At 42.8% G+C, this 23034-nt stretch overlaps 2 protein-coding genes across 2 annotated transcripts in view; both read right to left on the bottom strand.

Annotated features, from left to right (window-relative positions):
* spata20 (spermatogenesis associated 20) overlaps nt 1–10892 on the bottom strand; it is a 57283-nt gene extending 46391 nt beyond the window's left edge. The window contains exons 1-12 of the mRNA XM_080873896.1: nt 10589–10892; nt 9485–9613; nt 9330–9394; nt 9090–9244; nt 8854–8997; nt 8475–8676; nt 8228–8358; nt 7016–7120; nt 5861–5935; nt 4290–4502; nt 3895–4087; nt 232–400 (exon numbers count right to left, since the gene is read on the bottom strand). Of these exons, the coding sequence (XP_080730022.1) occupies nt 232–400; nt 3895–4087; nt 4290–4502; nt 5861–5935; nt 7016–7120; nt 8228–8358; nt 8475–8676; nt 8854–8997; nt 9090–9244; nt 9330–9394; nt 9485–9613; nt 10589–10785 (1778 nt within the window). The 5' untranslated portion in view covers nt 10786–10892. The remainder of the gene's footprint in view (nt 1–231; nt 401–3894; nt 4088–4289; nt 4503–5860; nt 5936–7015; nt 7121–8227; nt 8359–8474; nt 8677–8853; nt 8998–9089; nt 9245–9329; nt 9395–9484; nt 9614–10588) is intronic.
* A 92-nt stretch (nt 10893–10984) lies between these two features.
* On the bottom strand, nt 10985–23034 carry LOC308391310 (PI-PLC X domain-containing protein 1-like). The gene is made up of 7 exons (XM_080873897.1): nt 22915–23034; nt 22691–22796; nt 12996–13120; nt 12770–12901; nt 12246–12409; nt 11919–12103; nt 10985–11725 (listed from the first exon to the last, which is right to left on the bottom strand). The coding sequence occupies exons 2-7, from the start codon at nt 22794–22796 to the stop codon at nt 11496–11498; spliced, it is 942 nt and encodes a 313-aa protein (XP_080730023.1). The 5' UTR covers nt 22915–23034; the 3' UTR covers nt 10985–11495.

Genomic DNA, 23034 nt, shown 5'->3' with positions numbered 1-23034 from the left:
GGAATAAAATTCTGAGACTCTCAAAAATCCAAATCAAGGTTAGGACAAACATCCTCTGACAGCTTTCAGTCACAGTTAAATATTCAAAAACTGCAGGACTGTGTGGGTCTAGTCTGACATGTATGTGAACAAAAGCATCAAACAACCAGCTGTCATCAGATTCTCATTCTGACTATGATCGCTGAATTAAAGCTTTTAAAAACTGAGCCATCAAAACTTTCTCTCGCTTACATCTGTTGCACCTCCATCTGGTCTCCACGGTAACAAGATCGAAGGATGGTCTGCTGCTTAGCGTCCCACAGGTGCTCCTTTAGGAAACCCCCAGCCTTCACTGCTCTCTCCACCAAGTCCTTGTCTCCCAGCACAGCTCCGACGCGAGCGTAGGCCGACAGCATCAGGCCTAACAGGGAGAAAGTAACGGTGATGTCGTTGAGGGTGAGTGTATTGAGGTCACCAAGTAATAAAATGACATACTCACTGCTTAGGTATCAACATGTAGCCCCTGCCACACTTCCAATTTAGTTATCCCCCCCTCTCTCCTTTGAAGTCCCCCTGTTCCTCCTCTTGTCCCTATCTGCATCCATCCTTCCTCCCGCTTTCCCTCCACCCGTCTTTTATGTAGTAAATCAAAGCCTAGTGAGTGCACAGCCTCGCCTTCAAAGTTTTGCAGCAGAGGACAGGTGATTAATGGCAAGGTTTCTTCATTAGAGAGGAGACAGAGAGTCTTGCGTCTAATTGGAAAGTTCTCAGGATCGCCGAGCTTCATTACCTCACTAACACACACTGTCTGAGACGTCAGCCCCGGGAGCCAAATTCGTGGGTGCACTTGTGTATGTGTGCTCTCTTGTAATTAATCGAATCTGAGACAATGTGCAGGACAAACAGTGCTAAGGAGACATCACATTAATCCCAAATGACAAGTGTCTGTAATAATCTACGCACACTTTGACACTGCAGAAAAACGGCGTGCTCGTGAATATGAGCGGTATTTACTGTAAATATATGACAGTCTGATAAAATTGCTTGTGCTAACTTGACATAATCAGAATCAAACTGTCTTGTTGAGAAAAGAAGAAGTGCTCATAATCTATCAACTAATATAATGTAAGGTGTCTGTTTCCGTTGTGGAATTAATGGTCACATTGTGGAACATCCCACAGAAAAACTTCTCCTTTCTGGCACGCTGTGTTACACTTTTGATCATGTCTGCAACCTGAATCCCTGATCAGACAGATCACTGCCTCTGATTACGAGGCTGAGCTGTCTATCGATACTTAGCTAATCCAGCCAAAGGATCGATGAGCTCATGCCACAGCCGTGCACAATTTACAAGACCCGCGACTCCTCCTGTGTTAATGGTCAGAATTTAATCAGACTTACACACAGTGATCAACTTATTGGTCTTAACCCAAACTGTGCCCAAAGGTCAACATCACTTTTGTCATTTTGAGGCAATAAGCTCAGAACTGTGACCGATCGTGAAACACTTGAACTACTACGTCACTGACATTGTTTTTTGTGCATGTCCTTCATAGTGACATAGTTTGATGTTTAAAGTCACAGCTTTTCCAGTGGTGCACTCTAGCACTGTTACCTAAAGGTCGCTGTCCAACTTTCTCCTGCAGCATGGAGGGAGACACAGTGCAGGTCCAACAATAAATAGTAACTCTAAGTTTGAAGCTTTATATTAAATTAATGGCTAAACTTTGTATGTAACAACAGATGACATTTGTTGATTTGTTTAAGAAAGAAAGTGTAGGTTGGCAGTTACTCTGTGGGACAGATGAAATTCAGATGAAAGGCCCCTAACTCACCAGTCACACAACACTAACTGACCAATCAAGGTAGGAGCACACAAACAACTGTGTTTACTGCTGTTTTGGGAGGTAAAATTACTGGTTTTGTCAATGGAGTCTGACTGAGTGCACCGCCTTCTCTTCAGGTAAAAGCCTGGAAATGTCCTAAACATAAAGTACACTTAAACAGATATTGATCCCTTTTTGTGGCTGAAATCCATGTTGGCGCTGACTGTGTCCTCAGCAGTACATGGCTATAGTTTCTGTGCTGTGTGCTGTCTGTTTGAGTTTCTGTCACTGGCATCTACTGAAGAAAACAAACTGACCGTGGATCACAACCTCAGCCAGCCTTACTTCAGATAAAATTATCTATCCCCAGCTAAACAGGCAAAATTACTTCTGATATCTCAAATTTGGTTTTGTACAAAATGCAGACATATGTATTGGGTATCACCACTCTAGGAGTGTTTGGTCCATTTAAGGTACAAAAAAAAAAAAGATTAAAGGACTAAAGAGGGGGGCTGAGAAGGGAGTAAATTTTCTATCGTCCAAAAAATGACCATATTTAGGCAAATTTATGAGAACAGGAAGTTACTAAATGAATTTCTAATTATTTCTCATCTTATCTTACAGAGCTCATAGTGCTCCAATAATGCTCTGCATTTAATCATTAGTTATTACTAATCTGTGGCTCACTTTCAGTCTGTCTTTTGTCCCATCTTCCTCCCCTACTCCCAGCCAGTCACAGCAGATGGCCGCCCTTCACTGACCCTGGTTTTGCCAGAGGTTTCTTCTGGTTAAAATTGAGTTTTTCCTTCCCACTGTCGCCAAAGTGCTTGTTTGCAGAGGGTCGTCTGATTCTTGCTTTATTCTCTATTATTCGTAGCTTCTTTACTTTACAATATAAAGATCCTTCAGGGGACTGTTTTGAGTTGACAGCTATATACTGCTCCTTAGTGGAGAGCATGCTCTCCTGCTGCCTGGCTGTTTAGTACCCAGGGGCCACAAAAGAGATCAGGAAGGCTGTACAGAGGGTAATTAACACCACCTCAAAAAAAATCACTGGCTGCCCTCTGCCACCCTTTGAGCCCATCACCAGCTCCTCCCATCTCAGGAAAACCAGATCTATCACAGGTGCACCCCGACCACCAACTTCCTGCCCCGCTGCCCTCCCGCACCTCCAGACTTACAAACAGCTTCTTCCCCTGGGCCATTCTCACATGCAGTCTTTTCTTTGCTCTACATCCAAGCACTTTGCAACTATTTTGTTCTCTATTGTGTGCCTTTCTCTTGTTTTGTATAAATCCCTCTTGATTGTATATATTTCTCCTGTTTGCTATTTATTCCTGCTGTGTACAGTTTAGATTTTGCTCCAGCACAGTTGGTGTGGAGCACCCACAATTTCGTTGTATGTGTACATTAACAATAAAGGGCTATTCTATTCTATATAAATATAATTGAATTGATTAAAAAAAAAAGAAAACAGGAACAGGTTTTCACAAACAAAGACTTGTAGTGTGCCCAAAAAGGATAAAGTGATTTCAGTGACACTTCACTGTATGAGTGCAAAGCTAACACAGCTGAGTGTTGCACTCTGTAGACGGTCGCAGCACATTCCTCTCACAGTCAGCTACATATGACTTATTAATGTGTATTATTGCTCCAGGTCTGCCTCGTTTTAATAAAAAAGAACTTGTGGTCTGTTGACGTCCTGAATAAAATGATTGAAAAAGGTGCTGTTGGAGTTCTAAAAACGCTCCTCATGAGTTATTGATTCCAGAAAATGGAAAATGTGAATTTCTTCCCTACCTAAACCTGAAAAGTAAAGCGATATAGTTCCTTGACTAAAGTGAACGTGTGTTTTTAGTGGTCTTTTGTTCCCTATAAATTTGCATAAATTTTTAACACTCAGTGGCCTTAATATATATAAAGCTGCACCATTCACCCTCAAATGTTTTTGTTCATATCATCAAGCCCTATTACTGCTGTCACTCATTACGATTACTCATCTATTAAACAGAAAAATCAATGATGCTGAGCCTAAGAGCCATTTGAATGACTGGAAGTGACCATTTCAGTGCTGTAGTGTAAACTTTACCATTCCAGGAGGCCAACATCTTGGTGTCCAGATGAGGGCGTGGCCGACTCTTTCTCACTACGGCCATTTTGGCTCTGGCAGAGGCCAGGAGCTCATTGACTTTCTCGACAGTGATGCCAAAGCGAGCAGCTGTTAACTCGACTGAATAACGCACGATCAGCACATTGTGGCCCTGCAGCTCCCCGTGGGGGTCCTGGCAACACACAGTACAGGGAATAAGAGGGTGTTCACACATACTGATCCACACTGACTGCAGCATTTTTCATGTTAATGGTTACTGACACTATCAAGTCACCTTAAAGTCCTCTGTGACTGAAGTATAATAAACCATTATCATTCTGTGCATATTCACTTTCATTCATTGAGCAAGACCAACACAACTAGAACAAAAGTACCTGTTCTGGAGCAACATTGCCTTGCTCTTTGACCCCATAGTGATGCATAAAGATGTCAGCCAGCGTAGCATTACCAGCGGTGCCCTCCACCACGTCTGGTAAGAGCTCCCGAACTTCAGAGGCTGTCCACACGCAGAAAGCCCCCTCTCGCTTTTCTGGTCCCCCCGAAGCCGGGACAGAGTCTGCATCCTCTGCACTGTAGAAGCCCCCAGACTGTTTCAGAGAACGCACAAACACACAGAGAGGGCAGGAGGAGGGAGAGGTGCTTTTTAAGGACGAGAGACAAAATGCACTGTTGTAGATCAGTTGAGAAACATGCAACAGTATTCACGACACTCTTTCTGTTGCTGTGACATGATGATGAAAAACAACTATCTGAGAACATGAAAAAATTATTTTAGACACTGAAATTTCACAAACGCATTAATTCGGAAAGCTTCGGAAAGTAAAAACACATGAAAACCTAAAACCGCGGCAGTTGGTTGGAGGAAAAGCAGGACGGTTTAGCATCCTTTTCCTAAAATGAAGACTTAAACACTGCACTGCTACTGCACTTTTTTAAGATCATAACTGGCCTATTAATGTGGTTGGGAAACACAGAGATTTGCCAACCACAAAGTTTAACAGGGTGTTAATAGATCTACTGTAAAAAACACATAATGACTCTCAATTAATTTCAACCCCTATGATGCAAGATAAATCAAGCTTCAGGTAGTTAAAAAGGAAATACAGAGACTGAAGATCACTGGGACCCACACAGCTCACAGGGAACCAGCTGAAGTAAAAAAGTACTCCAGTAATTTAGCCTGAGGACAATCACGGAGTCTCCCTCACTGTGGGAAGATCCCACCCACTGTATTACAAAAAAGCAGCATGAAGTCTGTAGAAAATGATCTTTGCAGCACCAATTAATTAGCCTGTAATTGCATAATAAATCTTAGGGAATATTATTATTGCAACAAGTCTGGTTTTAATTGTGTGCCCAATTCACTTCTGTCGCCTCATTTAACAAAAGGGGGGGAAAAAAGGCTTGACCCTTAGACGAGAAGCAAGAGTTTAAGAGGCTATTCATCAACCGGGTCCCACCTCGTGACCTTGAGGATGCATGAACAAAAAGAATCCATAGAAAGGAACTTAATACAGTGTTGGCTTTAATATGCCTGTGCATTGATTCTCCAAGTCTGTGAAAGATGTCTTGACACATGCTCAATCATGCAGGTAAGAAAATCCCCAAAAAGTTTTTTGGGACTGTAGAAAGATAAACATGGTTAGTGTCATAAATATCTCCCTTAGCTCCACAGTGTAGGGGTTTACACATTTGCTCAGCTGGAAACATAAATCCTCTTTGGGGTTATATCAGGAAGGACATCCGGTATAAAAGCTCTGCCAAACTAAACCTTTAAAGTTACCTGCTGTGATGACCCTTCATGCCAAAGAAGCAGCCAAAAGAAACTATTTCTTGTGAAATAGTTTCTTTATTTGCTGATTTACAAAACCATCACAATGACGGTGAAGTTCCCATTACCACAAAAACAACACAGCAGTTGTGCACACAGAAATGGCAGACTCACCTTGTCGCTCAGGTCTCTGGAGACGTAAAGCAGTACATCCTTAGCCACTTCTGCAAAAAACTGCTCACCTGAAACCTGGAAAAACAGAAACGCACACAAGTCACCTCCCAAAGCAACATGATTTAACCTTAACATGACCTCACAGGTACTGTCACGTGGAGTGGTCTGTGCAGTATGCAATGAGAGTTCTATTTGTTTGAGTTTGTATGTTTGTGTCCTAATTAGGGTTTGTTTTTCAGTCTCTGACTTAAAAGCAGGCCAGCCCAGCAAGCACTCACGGGAAAACTGAAAACTATGGCATTCAGATTCTTAAGTTGTTTGCTGCATCATAACTCAGTGCTGCCCACTGCAGTGAAAAACACTGTCAAGTGTTTGAAGTGATGTACTAAAAACAGTAGAGTACAGTCATTTTGACTGAGGGCTAAATAAATAAAATGAAAGTTACAAAGTACAGTCTGACCACTCCTGGATTTTTAGGACCTATGTTGATACAGACTTTGAGGAAGCAAAAAAAATTCCAGCATTACATCTACAATACTTTTTTTTACTGTACTATATTAGCGATGTGTGAAACCACTTGAGATGACTAGATGTTTAATCACTGCTGCCCTTGATAGTGATCATCAAAATTACTGCGTAGTTTAAGAAATTCATCCATTTCTTATTCAATTCTGGGTCACAGGGCGCCTGACCCTATCCCAGATGTCATAAAGTGAGAGATGGCGCATTTGCCGCATTAATTAATTTTTTTTTTTTTTTTTTGCTATGTCTGGTTTTATTACTATGTGCATATTAGTATTGTACAGCACTTTGGTCTACCAGGTGTGTTTTTAAAGTGCTAGATAAATAAATAAATGATGATGAAAGAAATCTGTTATCACAACTCTTTGGGCTCAAACTGTAAGAAATAAATGTGTAAAATTACAGAATATGTTCTGGTAGGCCATTGCCCAAACAATAAGCCTCACAATAACAGCACATGTGTTGTCACTGTGAGTGTTTGATTTGACTCTGAAACAAAGTAAATGTTTGCCATCTCTTATGCTGGAGATTTTAGGTTGGGGGGTAACATTAATTATGCAGACAAGAGAGAAAGATCAGAGCTAATTACACTGTCAGATACACAAACAGCCACACAGAGACAATTGCACACACCTGGGAAGCTGTTATGTAGGCAACAGCCAGCTGAGCCTGGTCGTACAACATCTTCTCAAAGTGAGGAACATGCCAGGAGGAGTCTGTGGAGTAACGATGAAAACCCTGAGATAAAGAGACATAAAGAGGGAGGCTGCTTAATTTTACTCACTAAAATTAGTTGAAAGTATCAGTACTACAACATAAGTATATCTGACTTGAACTAAAAACACGATTATATTAAAGAGACCAAGAGTACATCTGTGTGTTTTTGTGTCTGACATGAACAAACCAGGCTTGCACATTAGAGAAGCACCACTTCTGACAACATTCTGACAACTTTTTATTTAATTTTCTTGTTACTTGATGAATAAAATGTCCTAACCGTACAAAATGCCCTTTGTAAGAGCTTTCCTCTACAGTTTTGATTCAGTCTGTCATGCATCTCTATGACTCGCCACTGCATTCTGTATGATTTGATGGGTTGGGCATCACTGACCACATGCACAAAATAGCACTAACATATTTTGGTTTTCTGGGTAAACTTCCAGGTTGTCTTGGTATCCTTGTCTGTTCGAGCACAAATGCCCTTTTAAGACTGCTTTTTTGATGAGTTCTGACAGATGTGGGAAAAACAGCGTTTTATTAAAACACACCTAAACTTAAACATGCCAGTTTCTACTAGTGAATTTAAAATGATCATAAAATGGAATGGATTGAAAGAGACCTGTGGATGTTTTTCATGAGAGGCTTCTAATATTTTATGTTATGGATACTTGTATATAGTACGTTATGCTGCAGACCTCACAGAACAGAGCAGGCCTCAAGGACATTGGATGTGGCATTAATATGCTAGAAAAAGGTTGAGCCAGGGTAGAGTTGGGTTGCAAAGCAGCATGCAGAGTCAGCAGAAATGGTGGGGACAAGCTACATGACAGCTGCCAGTGTCACAAACTGTATCAGCTGAGCATCAGCTGAACTAAAAGCATCTGCCCTGTCAGCCAGAATTTAGGGTTAATTTATAAATTTTTCTGACAGTTAATTTACTCCCTATTTTTCATGAATCTTTACCACTCAACCTGGTGGTTTGAATTTTGTTTTTCTGTGTTTAATATTTATTCATATATCAATTTTTTTACAATACTTTTCCATTCATAATCCTGTTACAAAAAAAAAAAACAACAACAAGAAAGAAAAACCCTGAATTACAACACTAGTTTGGTTTGTTTATACCTGTGCAATGTGGTCATGGATGCCTCCCAGTGCCATCATGCGAAGCGTGTGCAAGGCCATCTGGAGAGCCTCGACCCCTTCCGATGTGGAGCGATTCACAGTCCAATAGGACATGAGGAACATCAGATTCACTACAGATGCATAGGCAAGAGAGAGAAACAGGAAAAGACTTGCTGTCAGGTAGTCAAATAAAGAATTTTCTACAGGCCTTAAAGCTACAGAGCTGACCACTTGGGCTCATGTCGACCTGGTGAGGGGAACTTTGGAGCGTCTCTAAAGCCTCCATACTCTTCCTCATAGGAATGGGCGAGCTGCTGGAAGCAGCGATTAGCCACGTCTGGAGCCAGTGGAGGACTTTGGCCTGCGTTTGCAGTGATGGTTGTGCCTTTTTTCAGGGCCTCAATGATCCTCTCCCCACTGGACTCCAAAGCAGGACGATTATTCTGCCACTTTAGAACACAAGTCATACTTTATGTCATTCATACACTTCCACAGAGACAGCACAGGAGGGTAAAGAGAACAAACAAAAATATAATTTAAATCTCTTTAACGACTTTTTTTCATCCCCACTAACAATGCATGAAATCTGATATAATAATGTTCCCTAATTCTTGAAGTTTTACTACCTGATCTATGATTCTGGTGAGGACCGTCTTGAACCCAGGTCTACCTCCACGGTCTCTGGGAGGGAAGTAGGTGCCTCCAATGAAAGGTCGAAGTTCAGGAGTCAACCACACACTCATAGGCCAACCACCACCTCCACTTGTTGCCTGGAAATAATTCCCAGGCAAAAATTATAAAGGGGCACTAGCAGAGTGAAGCTGAAAGAGATTTTCATGTGAAAATGTAAATGTATACAAACCTGCACAAAGGTCATGTAGACCTTATCCACATCAGGCCTCTCTTCTCTGTCTAGCTTGATGCAGATGAAGTTTTCACTAAGGATTTTGCCAATTTCCTCGTCCTCGAAGGACTCCCTCTCCATAACATGGCACCAATGGCATGTGGAATAGCCCACTGGAGGTCAAGCAAAAGAAAATTCTTAATGTAGTGATCCAGATATCTGTAATCTATGTCTCGGAGATTTTTTTTTAACTCTTACCGGATAAAAAGATGGGTTTGTCTTCATTCTTTGCTTTGTCAAAAGCATCCTTCCCCCATGGATACCTGACCAAAAAAGGAAAAAAGAAAAACAAAACGTGGCATTTGGCCGTGCTTTCAGAAAGTATGTCCATCTGAAGTTTAAAAAGCACTCACCAGTCGACAGGGTTGTGCGCATGTTGTAGCAGGTATGGTGACCTCTCCTTAGCTAACCTGTTGGAGTGTTTGTGAGAAGTGGATGATGGCCCTTCACTCCCTGACGCCATACTCATGAAGACAGATGGACTGGACACACAAGATGCTTATGAATGTGGATCCTGATTCTTATTAGCAAAACAGAGCAATCTTGATGTTGCTGCCTCGGTGTGGGCCCAAATACAGTGACTAAATACCTTACACAATGTTAAGCCAGCCCCAGGATGTCATTGTGTTACCCTTGAGTAATACGATAAAAATACAGCTACAACATTCAGTTCAAATTTCTCTATACATACCCGTTCCTTACAGAAACACTGTCAATACCCTGTGTAGTATATCGACAAAAGAATATATAAAATAATATACTAATATTGATAGGTTAATTTTTTCTAATTACAATTCTTGAGCGTTTCTGGGGCTGTACAAGCTTGTTCAGCAGCTCATTAAAGCTGCAGTAGCTGTCAAGCAGCTGTTAGTCCAGACTGGCAGCCGTGGCGAATTCCATTTGAATATTCTCCAATTTATTATGACTTAGCTAAAAAATAAAAGTTCATACCCCGGAAAACGTCAACAAACAGCTTTCACTTTATGAGTCATTTTTGTTGAATTCGGGTGGAAAAGCTGCACATATGTGCGTGATTTTTCACGTGTAACTTAGAAGCACAATGCTAGAATTTTCATCGTTAGCGGAGGGTGGTCGATGAGTTACCAAGAAACCAGCAAGAAAAGCTAACCAGTTAATAGAAACCAAAACATATTGTCAGCCTTTGTACTTACACCGAATTGAAATGCGTGGCATTATGATTTTAATCAAATGTTTGCCCCTACGGGGGAATGTCTCTGGCCACGAGTTAGCCTTAGGGACATATTAATATGAATGATTTTATATGGGAGTATGGTGTGGTTCGACACTCGTTAGTGCTATTGTGCCACAAGCAACAACCGTATCATAATACAACAGGTCGTGACTTTTATGCTAAGCCCGCTATGCTTGCTGTAAAATGTCAAAGCAGTGTTTACGTACAGCTAGCATTAGCTACACATTAGCTGAGGCAGCGTTACCTGAGGTAGCAGGCCGCCCGGGGATGGAGGAGCGGTGACCTGTCGCTTGGTGGGTGGGGAATTTGTCTGAAACACCTTAAGTCACCCTGTGATTTCTGCTGTGGACTATACGCTCCCGAATAAGCTGCAGTTAACACGCATGTAGGTCCCGCGCGGCTATGTTTGGACGCCGACCGACGCCATGCTAGTCTTAACATCCTAATCCACCAAGTGCGTCACTTTAGCAAGCTAACGTTAGCTAGTTTGTGAAGAGACAGCAGTCAAAACTTCCAGGCATGAGTTAAACACTTTTTTTTGCAATACCCTCACTTGACAGATGGAGGCGCGACAACAAAGCAGGAGTGGGGATCACAGGAGATAATGTATTTGTTTTGGTGATACAAAATAAAAATGACAAACTGTGCAGTAACGTCTTCTCCCAAGTTTGTTATTTTCGTAAACGAATTTAAATTAAATATAAAATCTTTACATTACCTAAAGGAAATAAAACACAAATTCTAATATATTATAAACCATCTTCGCATTGCATTGGATATGTGAGATAAAATATATATCTGCACTTTTTTCCTACCTCCTTGTGTATGTGGCTTATAATTTAATATTACACCCTGTTCATATGCTTATTTTTCTACACATTTTTTATTTTATTAATTGTTATTAGTCTTGAATTTATACAACACAAAATGTGTTTGTTTTTGTATTTGACACATTAAATAAAAATTTAAAAACAATTTATTGTTTATTTAAAAAAGCAATACAATACTTATGTACAAGCAAAATATTTAAGCCTCTAGTAACTGTACAATATTTATATCTTTTCAATGAACCGATGAGTTATCTATGGTTTAAAGAATAAAACACACACACACCGTCATATTCAAACTAAAGAAACACAATACTTTTTCAGTTATGGTTTCATTAGTGCAGAATTGAGCTCAACAACTGTTGACACAAAGTCCTTGCGAGTTGCCAAGTCTGAGGCAACGATGTTCACACCTGATTGCTGCTTCAGCCATTTCAGGAGCTTAGGCAGACCCCTCCTAATAACGTTGGGGAAACTGTCGCAGAGACGAAGGATGTAGATGAGTATCCTATGATCTGCTGGAAGAGTCATGTTCAAACCACATACAAAGAAATCTGTGGGGAACAAGTTGAAGCTTAGTAATTATCTCAAATTATATTGTGTATAACCTGGCTGTTTAAAACTTTTTTCTCTCTGAATAGATGTTATTTTGGATATTTACATCCCAAGTAATATTGTTTTTTGATCACCAAAGATGAATGTCTTGCTGTCTATAACTTATAACATGGCATAGTTGAGAAAACTCACAATTGGAAGTCTTTTCCTTTCCCAAGGCTTCAGATATTTTTGATTTAACTTGTGCACGGTCCATGCTATTGGCGTAGTAATAAGTTATTTTTTTCCACATTTCAGGATGGTAGTTTGCTGGATAGTCATATGAAACTATGACATTTTTGCCTTGGTCCCAGCAGTTCTGCAGTGTGGGGATGCCCTGTTGTAAGATAATGAATATCTTATTTTGAAACTATAAGCAAAGGTTACAGTAAGTACTTCAATAATGAGACTTATTTGACCTACTGATCTAAGAATAAATGAATACATTTTTTTAAAAAGAAGAAAAACTGTACACTACCGGGGGGGACGAGTGTGCTTCCAAACATGGTCTTAATGAAGCCGATAAGATGGTTGTGAAGTTTATCTTTAATGTTTTTCTCAAAACCATTGAAGTTTGAAAAAGCCAGGATGATGACTTCTTTAGGATGGGCCACTGTCCAGGCATGTATTTCCCCGAGAACAGTCTGAACTCAATGGGAAAATTAGCTGGCATTAGATAAAAGAAATCTTCTTTATAGGGTTCCTTCATGACACAGTAAGTGGGCACATGTGTTATAAATCACATTAACTAAGGCTAATTACCAAAATAGAACAGACACTTCATAAAGGAAATCAGTAACACCTGTGTTTATTTACCTTTGGTCATATTTTAAAACTTGAACTAGTTTTAAAACAGGTCTTGCCTAAAGCTTAGTAAAGGTCTTCTTAAGTTAAAAAAAAATCTGCTAAAAGTTCAGTTATTTTTATATCAAAAAATTTGATATTTTAGTCTTGTACTTTTGTATATATAGTCTTGTACTTTTACATAATATGCTTATTATTACCTCAACATCAGTGCTTGTGTACAGCCCATGGTAAAAGTAAAGCCTAGTGGGATGGTGGTCATTACGTTTGCGAGCGATCCTCAAGTCAAAGTAGCGAACTCCTGCTTCCAGTTGCATTGTGATGTTGTATTCCTGTGATAAAAACCAACATCAGTCAAACATTCCATTCTCTGTTTGTTACGTTCACCTATAAATTTGATAGCGACAGGTCAGAAACTCCCCTTACCTGGGTCATTCCCCATGTTCGTACTATTCTGCGTAAGCAATAAATCCAGCTGAATCGTTTTAGATTGTCAGGCTCTATAATAGCAGAGCTGGCATCCAAATCATAACTCACAGAGTCATGGCTTCCTACGAATGAAACACACAAATGCCTTACCAATGTTGTTTTAAAATGCTGTACAGATTTGGGAGTTGTTTTTTTATGGTGTATTTATGGGATTTTTTTTTCTCATGTAGCTCTATAGTCCTCTTTTAAATGTAATGTGTATGGGCACAAATTATGGTCATAAATATTTTGTACTTGTAAATCAGGATTTGTATGTGTAAAAAGAATTTGTGTGTGCATAAAAACATTTGTGTGTGGACTTAGCCAATGTAACAGAGTCATAAATAACATTGTTATAATTACACAAAATGTGTTCTAAACCCCCAAACTTCTCCTTTTATACCTGACTTTTAGGACCTCCAAGCCTGTAGTTGTGTTCATTATCAGTTAGAGCCCCTCCTCATTCTTTTCTTCTTCTTTGGTGCAATACTATAAATACAGTGTACCCCTTTTGCCTCTCCCCTTTTTCTACAATTCCCCTGTGGGAGAGGTGGGTGTCATTTCTTTCCAGCACCTTAAAGCACACATAATTCATATTTAACCACCCTGATGTTTATGATTGCGATTTTAATTCAGTTATTGTCATTATTGAGCCTGTTTTTGTAAGATGTTATAAGTGTGTAGTATGTGTGTGTCATAAATGTGTTTTAGGCGCCATAAATGATAGCATGAATATGTATTCCTTGCTAGCTTGGGAGCTGTGGTGGGTTGAGCTAATCCTCTTCCCCACTGTCTGTATTTGGTCGTAGGAGCTGGAGTGGGCAAATTATTTACTTGGAGGTCTTTCTTTCTTTTACCTTTTTTATCAGGTATGTCAGATTTCATGTTGTTTTTGTTTTATCTTATGTCAAATGTGTTACGTGTAAATGCATATTTTATGTTTAATGTAAAAATAAATGCCAGCCCCTTTTTCTACAATTCCCCTGTGGGAGAGGAGCTGGAGTGGGCAAATTATTTACTTGGAGGTCTTTCTTTCTTATACCTTTTTTATCAGACACAACGCAGAATCACACCGGTTACACTTGGTGCCGCTGACCCGTCACATCGCCAATCCGCGATCCACCCCTCCTCCTTCTGCTGCCGCTGTTTTCCCGCCTCCTCTCTGCAGCTGTGTACCAGAATCCTGTGCCCTGCGCTTTGACTCACAGGTTTTTATATCGCGTGTGTGATCGATGCCCCGTAATTTGGCTTGCAGGCATCTCTGTCACGTGTGAACTTAAAGGGCAAATACGTAGGTGATCATTTCTGTCACTGTTTCATATTGTTGCCTCAAATTATACAGGCACGGATTGTAATTTTTTTTTCTCTATTGATATTGGCTTTTACAGCCTGTTTTAATTGAGAGGAGAAAACAACATTTTATTTTCTATGGTGTTTTGATTCTTTGATGTTTTTTTTCTTCTCCCCACATTTCATTGTTTTGTGAAGTTTTGCATAATTGTGTGTGGGGGTTAGGCTCGTTTTTTTTGCTGTTGAACAGTGATATCTCACTTGGGCCAACATGTTAAGTGAGGAAACTGTGGATAGCACTTTGCCTGATCTGTTCTCTGCGGGGAGTAATATGACCTTTGGTTTGGGGAGGGGTCATCAGATTGCTCCAAAGTTTTTTGGGAGGGGTAGGCCAGTAGTCCCGGGTATTGGTGCCCACACTGTAGACCAGCCAGTGATGCACTCACCATTAATGCCAGCAGCTAGCTCCACACCAGCTGCTTGCGAACGCCAAACACACACCCAGGCTGTCACTAGTGACATGTTGAGCAGCTTGATCACTGACTTAGCAAAGCAAATTGGGGAAAATATCACATCCTCTCTTGACTCTATGCACCAGCCAGCCCCCACCCAGCCACAGTCTCCCCAGAATGTGCCCTCGAGCTGCAATGACCAGTCCCAGCTGAAGGTTGTTGTTCAGTCAGACACCAAAGCTCCACCATACTTCAAGGGTGACAACACAGATCTATTTCCCATCGGTGAATGGGAGGACATGATGAGATGTTATCTGCACAGAATCAGCTGTGACACAGATGAAGAAATGTTTGCCATATTAATGTCTAGATTAACTGGCAAAGCCAGAGATGTGGTCAAGGTGTCACTTCGTTGCCGCCCTGAGTTGAATCGGAATGATCCTATTACTGCTGTGTTTGACATACTGAGGTCTAACTTCAGCGACTTGACATATTCCAGCCTGCCCATGAAAGATTTCTACAGTACTGTGCCACGTCCAGGTGAGAACGCCATGGATTACTGGATCCGGTTGAACAAGTCTATTGATGCTGCTGATGAGTGTCTCCGCAGGCGCGGCAAGATGGTAGAGGACCCCAGTAGTGAGGTTGTTTCGATGTTCATTAATCACTGTCCTGACCACAGTCTTACGTTGTCTTTTCAACTGAAGGCCCCTGAGGAGTGGACTGCAGCTGAGGTTCAGAGCCGTCTGGACAACTATGTGAGGAAAATGAGACAGTCTAGTGTTTTGTCTCATAATACAGCAAGTCTGTCCATCCCGCATCAGAGCCCTGTCGCTGTTAACAGCCAGCCCCACTCCAGCGGTGCTCAAGCAGTCCCAGTAACACATGAGCCAGCCTCGTATCCTATGCCCTCTGTTCCCTCTGCAGCCACATGTCAGCCTCTCTCTTCTGATGGCATGGTAAGTGTGCAGCAGCCCTCTGCTTGTCCTCCTTTGACTCTACATGTCATGCCCCCATCTTTGCCAGTTTCTGGCCCTCCTCCAGCTGAGCCAGGTGTTCAACAGATGGTAGCACTGTTTGACAAGGTTCTGTCCATGTGCACTGCATCACTAGCCACTGGTCCTAGGTGCCCACAACCCACAGGTCATTCCCATGGGCACCGCAATGCTCATCGTGCTTCGTGCAGAGTGTGTGGCTCACATGAACACACAACCCATGTGCATTGTAGGCTGTACAAGCTATGCCACAGCTGCTTTGACCCTGGACACATGAGGCGTGAATGCCCACAGTTGCACCAGAAACCAAGCGTTTCAGTCCCTCCTCCCACCGATGCTGCTTTAAACTAGCCAGCCCATGTAACGAGAGGGGTAGCATGGGCAGTGTTGATGAAACCCTCAGAAATGCAACAGACCCAGAAGCCATATATGTTAACTGCTGTAGTAGCCTCTCTGATGAGAAGACTGTTATTATGGGTTCACAAAGAGTTGGCAGGGCTAGTGAGTTGTTTTACACTCCAGTGTCGGTCAGTGGCCGGTGTTCCCTGACAAGCATGCTTGATTCAGGAAGTATGTCATGCACACTAAGTGAAGAGGCTGATAGCAAGCTAAGAGCCGCTGGTGTTGCTCTGATTCCGCAGCATATCCCTGAAAATGTGGTGCTGGTTGGTTGCGGTGGCCTTCTCACACAACCGAAATGCATCTATGATTTGGACATTGAAGTATATGGGACTAGGTTTCTTGTACCAACATTTGTGGTTCCTGGGCAAAAAGATGAGCTCATCGTGGGGAGCAATGTGATCCGGCCCATCATTCAGAAGATGAAGGCTGATACAAAGTACTGGGAGCTTATTAACTCCAATTACACTGGCACTGATTGTGAAGACTTCCTGCAGTTGCTGAGCTGTATCTCACGGTGGTCTGCTCCTGTGTTGCCAGATAAAGTAGGTACAGTCAGGTTGCGGAAGAGTGTCACTCTCCTGCCACAAAAAGAATATGTAGTTTGGGGAAAGCTGCCACCTTCTGCCCTCGTGTCTCCAGGAAGTACTGTCGTTGTGGAACCCACGTCAGCCCGTTCCACTCCAAAGAACATAATGGTGGGGCGCATTATAACACCCATGTGGGGAGATCGTTGGGTCCCTATGAAAGTCCTTAACCCAACAGAGAGCCCTGTGACACTTCGTCGCAATGCTAAGATTGCGGATGTCTTTCCTTGTATTGCTGTGGAGGACCTGCCCATCACTCAAGGTCTCTGCGAGACTCTGACTGACCAGCATACCAGTTTTCCCCCCTCATCAGACTCTGTGCCTGACTCTGCACAGCTACTCAAAGATGCTGGGTTGGCTGACATTGATATTGAGGGCTGTGAAGTGTCAGATGGGTGGAAGAGGAAATTGGTGGAGCTTGTGTTGACTTACCAAGATGTGTTATCTAGAGACAAACTGGACTGTGGTGAGGTGAAAGACTTTGTCCATCGTATCCACCTCACTGACGACCGCCCTTTCAGGCTTCCCTATCGCAGAGTACCCCCGGCTCACTATCACAAGTTGCGAGAGGTGCTGTCAGACATGGAGATGAAAGGCATCATCAGTAAGTCCACCAGCGAATACGCCTCGCCACTGGTAATGGTTTGGAAGAAGTCAGGTGACTTGAGGATATGCACTGACTTCCGCTGGCTCAATGCCAAAACCATTAAGGATGCTCACCCACTGCCCCATCAGGCTGACTGTCTTGCTGCCCTTGGTGGGAATGCTTTCTTCAGCACCATGGACCTCACATCTGGGTTCTACAACGTTCCCCTCCATGAGTCTGACAGACGGTACACTGCTTTCACTACACCTCTTGGCCTGTATGAGTACAACAGACTTCCCCAGGGTCTATGCAACAGCCCAGCATCTTTCATGCGGATGATGCTCAGCATCTTTGGTGATTTGAACTTTTCCAGCCTCCTGTGTTATCTTGATGACCTGCTGGTGTTTGCGCCTTCAGAAGAGGAGGCCCTAAGACGTCTTGAGATTGTTTTCTCTCGCCTGAGGACCAGCAATCTGAAGCTGGCGCAGAAAAAATGTCACTTTCTCAGACGCTCTGTGAGGTTTTTGGGTCATGTCGTGGATGCTGGTGGTGTCTCGGTTGATCAGGATAAAGTGAGGGTTATCGCCAATTTTCAGAAGACTGACCTTATGGATGGTGACGGTTGCACCCCTTCTCAGAGGAAAGTGAGATCCTTCCTTGGCATGGTGATGTTTTACCAGCATTTTATTCCAGGGTGCTCTCGTATTGCGAAGCCACTCTTTGCTCTAACTGCCGGTCAGAAGAGGACTATAGGCTGCCATGGGAGTCGGAAACCTGGAACTTTTCGCAAGCTCACCCCTCAAGATTGGACTCCTGCTTGTGAGAAAGCATTTGAGGGACTCAAAGGTGCACTCCTCAGCTGTGCGGTGCTGGCACATCCTGATTTTGAGAGGCCATTCATCCTTTCAACTGACGCTTCCATGGATGGGCTGGGTGCTGTCTTATCCCAGGTGCCAGCTGGTGAGGAGAGAGCAAGACCTATAGCCTTTGCTAGTAAGTCTCTCAGCCGCAGTCAGGCCAAATACCCAGCACACCGGCTCGAATTTTTGGCTCTGAAGTGGGCTGTGTGCGATAAGTTCAGCCACTGGCTCAAGGGTCATCGGTTCACTGTCTGGACTGATAACAATCCTCTCACATACATTCTGACTAAGCCAAAGCTGGATGCCTGTGAACAGCGTTGGGTCTCTAAGCTTGCACCATACTGCTTTGAGATCAAATATGTTCCTGGAAAGCTGAACATTGTGGCAGACACCCTGAGCAGGGAACCGTTTGTGAGGCCGTTGGCCCAGTGGCTCCTGTCGGAGCCCTACTTTGAGCTGCTAGAGCAAGTCAGTGGTGTGAAAGATGCCAGTGTCCAAGATGCCTTCCGTTTGACCTGTCAACCTCAATCGATACGCAGTGCTCCACCCTCTGCTGTGCTTGATGTGTCTCTGTCAACTGATGACGTGTCTTCTCTCATGTCTTCGCTCTGTGAGTGGGAGTCTGCTTCTCGCCAGCGTGCAACATCCCTCGCTGGTCACCTAACCTCCATCAGTCCACCTGACTGTGATGTTACTCATGCGCTGTCCCGTGCTGATCTCCTGTCTCATCAAACAGGGGATCCTGTGATCTCCAGAGTAGCCCGCTATGTTGAGCGTAAGCGCAGACCCTCCAGACGTGAGCGCTGTCATGAGAACCAACATACGTTGCGGCTCCTGAAACAATGGGATAAGCTCACATTCCTCAATGGTGTCCTCTACAGAGTCGTGAGGGACCCACTGACCAAACACAAGAGATTCCAGTTTGTGGTACCTGACTCCCTAAAACAAGTGGTGCTGTCTGGCATACACGACAATGCTGGTCATCAAGGTCAACCTCGCACACTCTCCTTGGCTCGTCAGCGTTTTTTCTGGTATGATATGGAGAAGGATGTGCGCGGTCATGTGAGAAATTGCCGCAGGTGTGTTCTCAGCAAGACCCCAGAGCCAGCAGCTAGGGCCCCGTTGGAAAGCATTAAGACCTGTGCTCCACTGGAACTTGTGTGCATTGACTTCTGGTCAGCTGAGGACAGCAACAACAAGTCTGTGGATGTCCTTGTGATTACTGACCACTTCACAAAATTAGCACATGCATTCCAATGCCAGGATCAGACAGCTAAGAGAGTCGCTAAAAAGCTCTGGGATGGATTCTTCTGTGTGTATGGCTTCCCTCAGCGCATTCACTCTGACCAGGGAGCTAGTTTTGAGAGTGAGCTGCTTGCAGAGCTTCTGGTTTTGGGTGGCGTTGCCAAATCCCACACTTCACCATACCACCCCATGGGTAATGGTACCACAGAGAGATTTAATCGCACCCTTGGAAACATGTTACGGTCCCTCCCCCCCAGATGTAAGCAGAAATGGCCGCAGATGATACAGTCCATGACGTTTGTGTATAACTGTACGGCACACGAGACCACCGGCTTTGCGCCATTCTACCTGATGTTTGGGAGGGTGCCAAGGTTGCCAGTTGACCTCATGTTTCGGGATGTCCTTCATGATGACACCATTTGTGACTATGATACCTATGTCAAGTCACTGATGGATGACCTGCGCTCTGCCATGCTCCGAGCCCAGGAACACAGCACAATGGAGCAGAGACACCAGTCTGACCAGTACAACAGAAAAGTGAAGGGTCTGCCTCTTTCACTAGGGGACCAGGTGTTGTTGGCAAACAAGGGAGTCAGAGGAAAAAGGAAGCTCTCTGACAAATGGGAACCTGTTGTGTACACGGTAGTTGACTTGGATCCTGCTCTTCACATCTGCCGTATCAGAGACAAAGAAGGTCATGAGCGTGTGGTGCATCGCAACCTGCTCCTTCAAGTTAACTTTTTGCCCTTGGACACAACACTGAATGACGATGCTGCACATCCTGCTGTGAGCGTTGTCAGTGGCCCCGCTGAGTCTGACCTGGATGGGTCTGTGACATCTTTTGGGGGCACAGGAGCTGTACCTCCTGCCACCTGGACTGTGGATTCCGTCTCCAGCATTGGCGAGTGTGATGACCGCACACTATCATGGATCCATCAGCAATCTGCCGCTGACCCGGTCGAAGATGGCGTTCATGGGACCCCTCCCATAATGGGTGTTTCTGATCTTGGTGGGCTGGCTGGTGATGGAGCCTCCCCAGGCTCCCCTGCTGCTTTCCCGTCCCACACTTTTCATTCTCTTGAACCCAAAAATGTGGACGTGGATCAAGGACTTACCACACGTTTTGGTAGAATCATTAAACCAGTTCGTCGCTTGATTGAATCAATGGCTCAACTTGAAACACTCCTTGGTGTTGAACCTGTTCAAGCAGCGGTTATTGATGTGTGAATTTGCTTATTTCTGTATGTTTTTCATTGCTATTGTTTTTGGAAAAGAATAATACAGGCACAGAGTTCATTGTATGTTGTCAGTCTGTGCAGTCTGATAGTGACGCCCATAGATATTATGGCCTGTTTTGTGTGGTGTAAATGGCACCTCATTTTGTCTATAGAAAGTCCTGGGATCTTGCTAGGCGCCGAGCAGGTCTCAGGTCTCTTATCCTCCTTGGAGGAAGCTATGTTGCTGATCTAATTCATTGTATATGCGATGTGAATTTGTTTGAGGCCACTGTATCTGTTATTGTGGGTTTATATTTTTTTTTTGGTGTACCCTTTAGGATTTTGTGTAATTCTTGGGGGGTGAATGTAACAGAGTCATAAATAACATTGTTATAATTACACAAAATGTGTTCTAAACCCCCAAACTTCTCCTTTTATACCTGACTTTTAGGACCTCCAAGCCTGTAGTTGTGTTCATTATCAGTTAGAGCCCCTCCTCATTCTTTTCTTCTTCTTTGGTGCAATACTATAAATACAGTGTACCCCTTTTGCCTCTCCCCTTTTTCTACAATTCCCCTGTGGGAGAGGTGGGTGTCATTTCTTTCCAGCACCTTAAAGCACACATAATTCATATTTAACCACCCTGATGTTTATGATTGCGATTTTAATTCAGTTATTGTCATTATTGAGCCTGTTTTTGTAAGATGTTATAAGTGTGTAGTATGTGTGTGTCATAAATGTGTTTTAGGCGCCATAAATGATAGCATGAATATGTATTCCTTGCTAGCTTGGGAGCTGTGGTGGGTTGAGCTAATCCTCTTCCCCACTGTCTGTATTTGGTCGTAGGAGCTGGAGTGGGCAAATTATTTACTTGGAGGTCTTTCTTTCTTTTACCTTTTTTATCAGGTATGTCAGATTTCATGTTGTTTTTGTTTTATCTTATGTCAAATGTGTTACGTGTAAATGCATATTTTATGTTTAATGTAAAAATAAATGCCAGCCCCTTTTTCTACAATTCCCCTGTGGGAGAGGAGCTGGAGTGGGCAAATTATTTACTTGGAGGTCTTTCTTTCTTTTACCTTTTTTATCAGACACAACGCAGAATCACACCGGTTACACCAAAACATACAAGTGAAACTCTGCACTCAAGTTTCAAGTTACTAGTACAAATTTTGACCCTAGTTTTCTTCCTTTCATCTGATTGGTCATTGTCATGTCAATCACAAATTTAACAATCCAATCAGAGAACAGATGGGTTTGGCTGTGGAGGGGCGCTTTTTTGAACTGCAGGTCCTTGAAGGGTAATACAGTTTGAAGCTGGAAGATCTCTATATAAATATCCGATAGAAACTAGGTCCCCTAAATTTCAGTAGCTGTTGAAAGGATAAAGTTGTGGTATATCAGTGGTTAGAAATACCATTATTACTTTAAAGGTTAAAGGTTAATTAAAGGTCCTTTCACATTGGATGCATGTGCTGCTAATGCTAGCTGCTAACTAAAAGCCAAGGATCCAAAATTTGTTGCGCTGGCTGCTGAGCTCTGTGGGGTTTTGCGGCAGCTCTACCTGTACTAGATGCACCTGCTCCTTGTCGTTTCTATCTCTGACTTTATGTCCTCTACAAGAGTTTCTGTTTTTTTTTATCTTCAAATGTTCAATAGAAACATGTAACGCTAATTCATAACGAAGAAAGCTTTGTAACTATCCCCACTAGTGAAGACTGTCATTTCCACAACACTGCCATTTGGGTACAGTCTCCGCACTAGCCAAGTACAACTACTGTATTTCTTGCAAATAATTAACAAATTAATTAACAAATGCAGCAGAAACCACAACCTTTTTCATTCATTTTGTTTGTTTGAATTCTGACTGAATAAATGCTACCACTAAATGCTATTGGAGGTGCCCCAAAAAAATCTGCAGTGTAGATTGCAGAAAAGTATTTCTGTTAACAAAATGGTCCGATTTGACACACTGTACATGCTGTGTTTGATGTTGGACACAGTTGCACTGTATACATTTACCTGGTATGGCTAGTTTGAAGAGAGGAATTGTCCAAAGTTCAGATGGTAGTTGTGACATCCAGTCAGTGTAGTTCGCGATCTTTATATTCCCTTTCTTTGCAGACATCTACACAAAACATTTTTAAACTTACGGGAGAGTCTCTTAGAAATTCAGTGGTTCTAGGCAACAGTGAACACATTAAGCACAAACGTAAAGGTCACAAGTTTTAAGAATTAACACTTACCCTGCCAAAGTCATGCACCAGCTGTAGTTTACTTCGTTATTCCTTCAGATTTGACAGTGTACACAAACTGACACAGTCAGACAATCAGAGGCTTAGCTTTGTCACTGCTCCTCAGAAGGA

The sequence above is a fragment of the Rhamphochromis sp. 'chilingali' genome, assembly GCF_963969265.1.
Source record: "Rhamphochromis sp. 'chilingali' genome assembly, chromosome: 22".
In the NCBI taxonomy this organism is placed as follows: Eukaryota; Metazoa; Chordata; class Actinopteri; order Cichliformes; family Cichlidae; genus Rhamphochromis; species Rhamphochromis sp. 'chilingali'.
Note: the sequence above shows the minus strand (reverse complement) of the source record. Positions and strands in the feature narration are given on the sequence as shown.